Raw genomic sequence first — 11,831 nt, forward strand, 5'->3', positions numbered from 1 at the left:
GCTTTCCATGTTTCTTTATTTCTCCCACTTCCAATTTGCTTCATTCTCATTTCTTTCTCTCTTAGAGCAAACACTTGGCTCTAAACTCCCCCCCCAATCCAGAAAGAACTGCCAGAAAAATCTGCTCCATGCAGTGTGTACAGTGTTCCTGCTCTCCTTGCAGAAAAATAGTTTTAACTGCTAAGATGCTGACATTACTTATTTGTATTTATATACACACCAACTACGCTATAGCTGGATTGATGATGGGTAAAAATAGCAAGCACCTCACAAAATAAAAATCTGAATTCACCTGCCTAGCTACATATTTTTACAAATGCTATAGTATGTTTGTAATTTTACCATAAAATATTCAGATAATTGAAATATATACAGTATTAAGCTTATTCTTGACTTTTTTTACTTACATAAAAATGTCAAGATTTCATTCCTTTCAGGGAAAATTTATTATTTTTCTAGTATAAGAATATACATGAACTTCTCCTTTAAGTACCTGAAGAAAAAATCTTGAATACACTGTCCTACCGATGTTAAAAATAGCATTGGGTCTATTTATTACATTGTTTCCATAAAATCCCAGCCAACAGGTCTCTGAGACACTTGAAATGTTTGTATTAAAGGTGTCCTAGACTAGAACTGTTCATGTTAATATGCCTACCCAAAAATTAATCACGCAATGTCGCAAATTTTAAACAGCATTTCAAAGGACACCATATCATGTTCTAAATTTAAAACTATCTACAAATTCTTGCACCAGGGTAAATTTATTCATCACTGAAATGTTGCTGTTACTAGGAAAAGTTTGGGGCAATTTGTTCAAAAACAGCCATCAAGAAATGTGTCCATGTAGGATGGAAATGAGATTGAATTATATTCTGTGTTATTGGCTTTCTAGATCCTAGATTAGCTATGATAAAATTAGTAGCATTTGACCACCATTACCTACCATTCTATCTTCAACTGATTCTCATACTCTCTTGCTTTAATAGCATCGTATTCACTTTGGCAACTAAGAAGTTGTTGCCTTATTTGGGAAGCTTCACTGGAAGATTCTTCAGGGACTTGTTCAGGTTTTTCCAGTTCATGCTGTTGTTCCAGTTCTTCACTAAGACGTTTGGCTTCCTGCAACAGCTGGGTCTCAGATTCCTGTAAACTGCATTAAATAGACAAATTTAGAATTAGGCAATAAGAAGCGTAAGCTTTGTGTTTATACTTTTTTACCTTCCTATAATAGTTAATTCAAGGTTTTCAAGATGAGATGGGATTAAGTCCTGAATAATCCGCTCTGATCTCCTAGCTCAGCCTGTGCTGGACAGCAGGTTGGACCTCCTGAGGTCTCTTCAAACCTGGAACATCCTATGATGCCATGAGAGCAGTGGAATCTGGTCACAGGGGTTTTTTCTGCATACCTGGAGTTGGAGTGAGATTCATCTAATCTAATTTTAACCAGATAGAAGACCTTTAGTTAGTTTAATTTATTTGTCTGGCTTTTCCTGGACACAAAGGAAGAGATGGGGAATCCATTTTATCCTAAGTGCCAAAGGCTACGTCTAATTCAGTGTGGGGACCTATAACAGCGAGGTATTCACCAGGACAAGGCCCAGTCTGGGCTGTATGACAACTTTAAGTTCCTAATAAACACCAAGACACCTACCCAGTGATGAGGTGCATCTTGCTACTGCTGCAGTGCTACCAGGATCTGAAGTAACTCATTTAATGATACACAAGCTGAAAATACATTTGTGGACATCTGTTGAAGCTCATTATAAGGCCTGTAGACATGAACAATTATCTGATCGGACTCACATCACCAAAGTCTAGCATCACAGAAACAACAAACTGTAATATTCTATCAGTGTCAGGAGACTGGTATTCATATATCCTTAGGAACCTGTGACAGCTGAATAACATCTTAAAGGCTGTTAGTAAAATACACTGATTATTGTGGAAAAGTCTTAGAGGGAACTACAATATGAAAATTCATATACAATGCACCAAACATTAACCTATGCTTTATGCTATAGACATAGTTGTGTATGCCTTCTCAATATTACTACAGTGTGACTTTTTAAATAATGGTATACTTAAATTTGTCACAAATTATGTAGAGGAATAAAGAACTCTATCACTTAACTTTTACTAATTAAAAATAGAGTGCAATTTAATATTTTTTGAAAAAACAAGGGAATTTAAAATTTCCCATATTAAGAAACTCTATACATAAATTTTGGATCAAATTTGACTTTTATGGCTTAGGTACAAAACCAAAATTACGTATCACACTGAAGAATAGAGTTGAGATGGTAACTACAAAAACACAAAATATACAAGTGTCTATATTGCACAAACATAGCTGAAATAATATGGCAGGAAAAGTTTTGGTTTGTGTAACATTTCTCCTTAGATAACCACTTCCTTTTTCTAAACTAGAAAATAAGAAAACCACAGACTTCAACAGAAAACAGAGTGTATCTTTATCACGAACAAATAACTTCACGTGTGATGTATTTACACACACATATGAAGGGAAAAATAAATTGACTTACTGTCACTGGATTCTACATAATATTTGGATCTTTTTTAAGTCCAACAGAATGTTTGCAGTTGTAGGAGAAAATATAATTCGTTGTAGTAATACACATTCATTTCAAACACAATTCTTATGTAATGCATACAATTCACATACAGTTAGATAAACACATAAGTGATTCTATAAAAACAAAATTCTTAGTATTGATTTTTTTTAAGATAATAAAAAAAGAAAAAGGAACAAGAAGTGAGTGTTGAATCTAGCTCTTGCTCCCCACAGATGCCAACAGCATTTTTCCGTGTGCTGATTTATATTTAATTGAAGACAATGAAGAAATAGGTGGACATCTACATGATGTATACATCTAGAATCACGAGTGCAAAAGTAGGTTTGTGCAGTCTGATGTGGCAGATTTTGAATTTTTGAATTGATTAGTATTTTAGCAGAGGCTGAAGAAAATAACATTCCCAATCTGCCAATAAATTTTCATTATTACCTAAGTATCTTATAGCTTGGGTTATCAGAATATTCATATTAGGTTCCTAAAGTGAGATAATAAAGATTTACAACTGGGACACATAACTGAGTGACTAAATGGGTTTTCAGTTGCTAAATATGAACTCAGGTACTTCAGCTTCAGATGCAGCCTTACTGCAAAGGGAATGGGTGAGACCACCACAATGGGATGACAGCCTGTTCCCAAGAAACATAAATTCAAAAGCATATAACACCTTGAAGAAATGTATCAAAGATTCTATCTGCTAGGTAACATCTCTCAACTTTTCAGAATGCCAAATTGTGCAAAACTGAAAGCAAGAAAGAAGACTATTTACCACTGAACAAATACTAACCATACACTGTGTACTCTAGCAACAGCCTTGGAGACTACCTGCATACAGACTTGTTGTATTCATTGTGTTACACAACTTTGTATTGTATATTAGAGAGATCAGCTGCAACAGTTTGGCATAGCTGTCACAGGGAACCACCTGCCTGAGACTTTTCTAGGCTACTAAAGGGAAGAGGAACACACACAGCCTGAAGACCTCATCCTCCATCATTTGTTTTAACATGACATTGTAACAGCACTGACAGATGGGCATTAATTAGGAAAGAGATTGAATTCAACTGTATTAGGTGAAAAAATAAGCTCTAGATCCACAGAACTGTACTGTACATGGAAGGGTGAAGAACTAAAAATTCACAAGTGGTATTGATTCTGTGAATGATTCATTGTAGAAAAAGAGTATATTGATGTTAACATACGGACAAGTGAATTCCACTTTAGATGTCTGAAAAATCCTTAAATTGTACTGGAGATCCTGATCCATTTTTGCTAACTGATTTCACTTTCAAAAGAAAGCAGTAGGAGGAATTGATCTGTGGGAACTAATGGTTTTTCACACATTGGTGTTTTGCTTTGACACACAACTACATCTCAGAAAAGAGTGTGACATGATTCTCTCCAATCCACTTTCTTACAGAACTATGGCAATTTCATACTCCTGTGAGAATGATGGAAAGAATGAGAGATGTAATCTCCCATCTAACATTTTCATGCTTTTTGTGCATGCTGTTAAGGGTAGTCTTAAGTGTGACAGAAAAGACAGCTGAGTCCTGTTTACACTCAGGCCATATTCCACTTGCTACACACACAAAGGGATTGTCTTTACATAAATGAATGTTCTGTATAAAAGAATACTATATAAATACATAAAATATGTAGTAATATGCTGATATTTTTCCAATCAAAGACTGTTTTCAAACTAACACTGGCTAAAAGTCAATCAAGTTCAATCAAGTTTATCAGCTACTGGATTTCTACTTCAGCTCAGTGAACACCATTGTGGTAGAAACCTTCTCAACCAACTAATCCAAACCCCACATAAAGGTTTAGTTCTGAGCGTTAAGAAAAGTCTTCTTGCATTTTCTAAAAAGACAAACTGTTTTAGGAGTTCTGGTTTTCATTTTGCTTCCCAGAAAGATTTGCTATACAGTAATCTGAAATAAAGTCAGATGACTTCTCACAGAGTCAGACCTATATTCTAACTCCTCATTTTATTAAGATGAAGACTCAGTAACCTCAAGAAAAACTGCTATTTCAGGATTTTGGGAACCCTTTTTCAAATTATTTTACATTACTTAGCACTTGTCACTATTCAGATTACCAGGAGGCACAGCAAATCCCAGCTGAACCCAAATAAGCAGATATGACTTGAACTAGAAATTGGATTCCTTAAACTAGGCATTAGCTTTAATGACAGAATTGCTATAAAGGTTTTGATGTGTACTGTCAGTGAAACTGGGATAAAATATTATTAATATAGTGGATATTATGGTAGTAGTACAGAAATGTAACAGAAGTATCATGAAGCTGATTTAACTCATAATCACACACATGCTGTAAGTAATATCAAAATTATTATTCATAAATACTAATGTAGTATTGCAATATTTGCAATAGGACTGCTCTGTTCAGTGACACACTATTCACCTGATAGAACTGCAGTATTGTGTCCCACTTTGTCCCTCCCTCTCTCCTTCCACTCCCACATGCCCTGCTCAAGCCTGGCATCAGGCTCTCTTCTTCATGATCTCTCTCCTCCAGCAAGTACTGGTGCAGGGCAGGCCCACAACTACTACATCTAATTTCCAAATTCCATTTATAGTGTGAAGCTTAAGGTTCTAATCTAAATTAGCAGCCCTGTCTAATGTGACTGTCAGTATTCTCAGAATGTAAAATTCACACCTACTTAGAAGTGACAAAGTCTCATTTTCTTTCTTAGAAACGAGGCTTTACTTTCTTCATTTGCTCTCTATGATGTCAGCTCAGCAGGTTGGTCTTTTCACATGTTACAATTCTGGCTACATGATATTCAAATATGTATTTATTTTAAACTTGTATATGGTCTGTTGCAGTCTGTGGGTCTGTCCATTCCCAATATTATTACGTTTATATTAGAAACAAAGATGTTCAAACAATTATTTAGGTATCCCTAACAACCTTGAATGTTCCTATTAAATAATACTGGTTTACAAACTTGTGTTGTTCTTTCTTCCTTTATGAACTATCACCATAAGAAAGCCTTAAATGATAATTAAGCTTCAGCAAGAGCAGAAAATTACTTTAAATATGTAATGCTTTGGCTACTAAAAGTCTAAAAATAGAATATTATACCTTATCACAGTCTTATGCAGCAGGGTATACTGTTCCTTCAGCTCAGCTGCTTTGGTGTCTGTGATTTTTCCAGCAGAAAATAGCTATGGAAGGGAAACAGACAGTTATGAAATCTCTTAAGCAGTAATATTTTCATTCTGCTGCAACTTTTTATAATTGTAATTGGCAGCCTTTCAGTTTAGACAGTCTTTGGTAACAAAAAATTAAATACACAACCAAATCAAATACGCAGATAAAAGAAATGCTTATTTACACAATTCAAAGTATAAATATAAGAATACAAAAAATGTATGTTACAACTGCAGTTCTGCCTGCACCACCATTTCTTCTCCAATTTTCTGTCTGTATTAATATTCCATGATAATTCTGTCTTGAATTTGAACTCAAGATCTGTCACTTGTTTTCCACATTGCTTAACTGGTCCAGTTTTGGTATAAAGCTGCTGGCCTGCACAGGCTAAACTGAGGCTCAAAGTGTCTCCACAGGCAGTAGGGTTGCAAAAAAGAGGAGCTGTGCTCAAGCTGGATCACCTCCATGCAACAGAACACATTGCCTTATATGCCTGTGCCCGTCTTCAGCAAATACCAAGATCAAACATATATTTCAAATACCTCCAGGGATGGTGATTCAACCACTTCCTTGACCGGACTTTTCCAAAGCTTGACCATCCTTTCAATGAAGAATGTTTTCCTAACATCCAGTCTAAGCCACTCCTGGTGCAACCTGAGGCCATTTCCTTTTGCCCTGTCACTTGTTACCTCCACTTGGCTACAACTTCCTTTCATATAGTTATGGAGAACAGTAAGTTCTCCCCTGAGCCTCTTCTCCAGGCTAAACACTGCCAGCTCCCTCAGCTGCTCCTCATAAGACTTGTGCTCCAGACCCTTCATCAGCTCCATTGTCCTTCTCTGAACATACTCCAGCACTTCAGTGTCGTCCTGGTAGTGACGGGCCCCAAAACTGAACACAGGATTCAAGCTGCAGCCTCATCAGTGCTGAGTAGAGGGGGACAATCACTTCCCTGGTCCTGATGGCAATGCTATTCCTGTGTGATATTTCTTTAGAAAACCTTTCTTCCCCTCCTTTAATCACAAGTAAGGAGAACCAGGTTAAATCTAATTAAAAAATGTAAGGTGATCCAGCTCTATAAAAGTCCATGGCTAGCCTTGTGGGGCAGCAAGTTAAATGTGCAAATTCTATGGGAACCTGCCAAGAAATGTGATTATGCAGATCTCCTGAAATAAGAAATGAAATTACTACAGCACCAGGAAAATCCCAGAAGCCATAATTCAACCTTTAGAACATTTAGAAAAAACCATCTAAAATCAGTCCTATGGTCAAGAAGCAGAATACAAGTTAATATGCCAAAGGAAGTATATATTTTCTTGCTAAATGTTTATGTATTTTTGAAGATTTGTTCCAAAATATTTCATGGTAGCAAAGACAATCTTTGCTCCCTGAGACCCTGAGAAAAGGAAAGAAGGTCTGCCTTTCCTTTGTTTGCATGAGATTAAAGATAAGCAGCTCTCAGATATTTATTTTGGCATTCTCTGTGATCCAAAGACACTGTTCACTTGAGTTCACAATACTAACTAGCTCTTCTGTGAGAAAGAAAACATTTCTATCTCTCAACCCATTTATTTCTTAGTCTCATATGTAGATATAGGTGTCCTATTTGGGTGGTACCTCACTAATGTCCTCTCTCCACACTGCTCGGATCTGTACCTGTGACTTACGGTTTTTCTTACTGCTTAGGTTCTCACTGAAGATCTATGCCATGTTTGACGTTTATACAGGAATAATCTTACTTGTCCTGGAGGCTGTGTCTTCTTTAGGTCCTTAATTTTTTACAGCTTTTACCCTTAATTCCTCAATTCAGCTCAGAGCTAAGAGCTCTATTCCAATAAGGTTGGTCCTATACAATGTGATGCCTTGTAGCACTGAGGACTGCCCAGGACAGACTGCATGGATGGCACACCAGCTTGACAAAGGCAGCGAGACTTCTGTGAAAAGTTTCATCACCGAATAGTTCCCACCACCACAACTTTATTTGGAGAGCCATCAGAGAGCCAGCACTGAGCTAGCCTGATCCCAGGATTTGTTATTAAAGCCCAGTATACTGCCTTCTCCATGATCCTTAGGAGGGCAGAAGGGAAAGAAGCAACTGTCTGAGGGGAAGAAATAGCCAGTTTGTGGAAGAAGGAAGAAAAAATACAAGCCTACTGTAGAAAAACTGTATTCAGTGATGATAAAACCAGAAGAGAGATGATGGCCCTAATATACAGATATATAGTTTTTTCAAGACTGCCTTTTTCACATTAATGATAAAATAGCCAACAGTATTTATGCACTCATAGTTCATTTGATTGCTTGGAAGCTCTCACATTGCCAAGTTAAGTAAAATGTTGTTCTCCTCAGCGTAGCTAATCGTGTTGCTACACTAAAAAGCAAAAAACTAGTGAAAAGATGGAGTAGTAAAGAAAAACAGGGCTTGTGAATGGCAACTGAGGATGTCTTTTTTTTCAGTTCTATGTTAACCATAATGCCCTGGAAAGAACTGAGATAATTTTGTTATACTGGTGATCTCAGATCAGGTCTGGAATATAGTCAGATAATTATTCCTAACTTGTTGAGTCTTCCAGTCCCTTTCCATCTCAGTTGTACTTAATTGTATTTTGCTTTTCTCAGCTTTGCTTTCTCATTATGCAATGAACTGGGACCCCATACATTTTTAAACACACTCCATGTTGATAGATCATCTGGAAAAACTAAAATAAATTTTCCTTATCTAAGAAGTTGGAAAGTTGGATGAAGATTTGGCTGTTAATGGGTGGTTCCCTGGCAACTTTCTGCTTTCCTTCTCCCCATACTCTCATAAATATAATTACATTGAAAATATGCAAATAGGTATCTTATTAGTGGGTTTACTTGCACCTTTTCCTTTTTATTTAATATTTCTGTTATGTTTATTTTACCCCATTAAATTACCCTTTCTTTTACTTTACTGTCATCTTTAACTGATTAACATGAGTGTAACTTTCTAACTTTACTACATTTTTTCATGTTCCTTCACTATTTGAAGTCTGGCTTTTCTACCAGAAAAACAAAACATTACAAAACAAACACAAACCAAACCCAAACCCAAATTCCAAAGCAAATTTGTTTCCTCCAATCCATGAAAAATCCCATGAAGTAAAGTCGTGGATAATCCTGTCCTATGATAGAAAATGTGGAGGAAAATTTTTCTGAAAATGTGAAAGGGAAGGGCATATCCTTCATATTTTTCTAGCTCTACATGGATTTTTCTGGCTCTGGGCAGGAATCTTAAATATAGGGATCCATGAGAAAAACAGAAACTGTTTATGCTCAAAGAGTTATTCTATGCACCTGAATAACTTCTCTCTATCCCCACACTGGTAATAAGTTCATAATTGCTTGCTACCAACAGCTCCCCATCAGAGCTCTGCACAAAATATCCTGAAGAAAATTCCAAGAAAAAATGAGCACTATATGGGGTTACACACTATCTGAGGGTCCTCTTGAATATCCTTTGAGCTTGACTTGAGGATGTAAGACCACAGTAGTTTCTCCAAGTCTGGATATAGAGATATGTGATACATGAGATGTCAGTAAGAAAGAGAAGATATCAGAATACAAATGGGAATTAAAACCACAGAAGGGAGAAGGCCAACCTGATAAAGGAGGTACTCTTCCATGTGAGCAAAAACAGTGACATTTGGTCCTAACTATATCAATGCCTCCTCGCTTCCACGTTATGTGCATTGGACATTCTCCACTTTAACATATTCAGTCCTTCCTGACAGTCAACTCAAAGTAATACACCAAGGAACTCATCTGAAATTTCAAATGAGGTTTTATGTAACTCAAATGTGACATAAATAAGAACTCTAGGAACATTTCCCGTTTTGAATTTCAAGGCTTTTAAAAATTCTTTTGGGACTCTACAGAAATTAATAAAACTCAGCCAAATTTTAAACTTAAGTAGATGAGGCAATCTGAATGTTGGTTGCTCACACTCTTTTGATAAAAAACATTCCAAATAAGCATGGAAGATAAATATAGTCGCCACCAAGAAATTACTGATTAACATCAATTGCTCATAATCATTATGAAAGTGAAACACTTGAGGCTTCCTAGAAAAGACTTAATTTCAACAGTACCTAGGATCTCTGCATTTTGGAGAAATGATGTAGCTAACATGTGTTTCTAATTTTGCAGATACTGCAAAACAACTAAAATGTATTCTAAGCTCAAATGGAATAGTAACACTTTCCACTTCTTCATGCTAAGCTGCGGATTTTGTAACTATAACAAGACATTGTGACTACATTTAATGTTATTTTAACACATTGAATATCCAGCATTTTATATTAATTTGCTTATTTCCAATATCTGAAATGTCTCATTAAACAACTCCTTTGCCTCGTAATAGGAGACAAGAGAAAAATATCAAGGGATTAGTTTGTATACACTCAGGATTTCAGTATAGTATTAGCCACTTGTCATACGGCTCTTTTGACCAGTCTGCTATGTCAGGTTTGGAATGTTCTTTCTGTGTTGTTTATTTGAAGGGCTTTTCTTACCTCCTTTGTATAATATTTAAAAGTTTAAGCATTCAGGAAAGAAAAAGGATAAGTGTCCTCTTTGAACAGAGAGCTCTGCATCCTCTGTCAAAATCCTCATTTAGTCCAGGCTGTTTGACACTTACCACACAGCGCAGGTGTTCCTTATTCCAGGGAGAGGGTGGCACCATCTTCTCAGCCATTGTTTCTACATTGCAGAGGCACAACAGGTACAAGCAGGCTGAACCCAGGCTATGACTCGTGCATTTCTGTCCATATGGCTGGCTGCCAGTCTCCACAGAATCACAGAGCTGGGGATATCTGCTGGTGTTTGGCTTGCCTCCAAATATACCTCCAAATTACCTAGGCAAAATTGTGGACCCATGATAATGCACTAGGGGAACAAAAGATTCCTCCTCAAGTTCAGCCCGTGGCTCAGAGGAAGTTGGTAACTATGACTTCTCACTACTACTGAAGATCATGTCCTGGCTACTTCAAGATGGAGCATAAAAAAATGAAGGAAAAACAATTAAAAGTCTATACAGTTTGTGTTTGTAACCTTTCTGGCAATCTTGAAAAAACACAAGAAAACTGCTACAAAAACTCCCAGTCCTGATGCCAGAGAATTTAACAGTCCTAAGGACTTCTGTAACAATTTCATCTGATTCCCTAAACAATACACAGGACAGTTTTTACCATCTTCACCGCTTTCCTACAGGGCTTAAAGGATGCACTTCATTTTCCAGAATGCTACGTTTACATAAAGAATAAATTCCGTGTAACATATGAGAGAATTAAGTCAGAAAATTTAAGGCAGGAAGGAACTTCTGGATGCCATTTAGTCCAAATTCCTGCTCAAAGCAGGGATAGCTTCAAAGTTAGACCAGGTCACCTCAGGGCCCTGCCCCGTCAAATTTTAAAAAAGCAGCGACTGAATAAGGATGCAGTGGCTGAATATATATTGCACCAGTTATAAGATACTCCCTGTATTCAGCTGATGTACCAACAGCTTTATAATTTTTACCCAAAAGAGGATAATGACTTGTCCCGAAGTATACTGAGTCTAAACACTGGCTACCTTACTTTGTCTCACTTGCATATTATTCCCAAACCATGCAGTTAAAGATTGAAATACATTGCCTTTAGACTTCAGAAAGCATAAGGAAGGCAAAAATAAGTGCCAGAATAGAGATTAATAATTAAGTCAGTGTATTTAAGACTCTAATCATTTTAATAATAAAATTTAACTCGTTAAATTATTTCAGACTGCTTTCCAGCATTTATAAGAACTAAGAAACATTCTCGGTGAGGCTCTTAGTTGCCTCTGACTATAGTGAGAGCCAAAGATGACTACTGAGCTCAGTCCAAACACCAGATGTTTAGATGACCTAAACTCTGATTTTAATGTAAAGTGTTGCATCACAATTTATATATGCCCAGAAAATACCATCTTTACACTTTTTATGCAGTCATTGTGCATTTTTCAATATGCATCAAATATTAATACAGAGTTATGGAAAACTAACACTTCCAAAATTAT

The 11,831-nt window shown here is 36.5% G+C and overlaps 1 protein-coding gene across 4 annotated transcripts in view; it reads right to left on the minus strand.

Moving 5' to 3' along the window:
- The window catches only part of CCDC146 (coiled-coil domain containing 146), a 42,399-nt gene extending 31,822 nt beyond the window's left edge, over positions 1–10,577 (minus strand). For 2 of the 4 annotated variants that reach the window (XM_039383524.1, XM_039383523.1), the window contains exons 1-3: positions 10,438–10,577; positions 5,709–5,791; positions 947–1,153 (exon numbers count right to left, since the gene is read on the minus strand). In XM_039383524.1, coding sequence (XP_039239458.1) covers positions 947–1,153; positions 5,709–5,791; positions 10,438–10,494 — 347 coding nt within the window. In that variant the 5' untranslated portion in view covers positions 10,495–10,577. Of the gene's footprint in view, positions 1–946; positions 1,154–1,654; positions 1,773–5,708; positions 5,792–9,400; positions 9,500–10,437 lie in introns of those variants that run through there. The other 2 variants (XM_027730003.2, XM_027730004.2) reach the window with 2 other exon arrangements.
- Between the last annotated feature and the right edge of the window lie 1,254 nt (positions 10,578–11,831).

Source organism: Pipra filicauda, unplaced genomic scaffold (genome assembly GCF_003945595.2).
Source record: "Pipra filicauda isolate LSUMZ 115617 unplaced genomic scaffold, ASM394559v2 scaffold314_size1190085_pilon, whole genome shotgun sequence".
NCBI lineage: Eukaryota > Metazoa > Chordata > Aves > Passeriformes > Pipridae > Pipra > Pipra filicauda.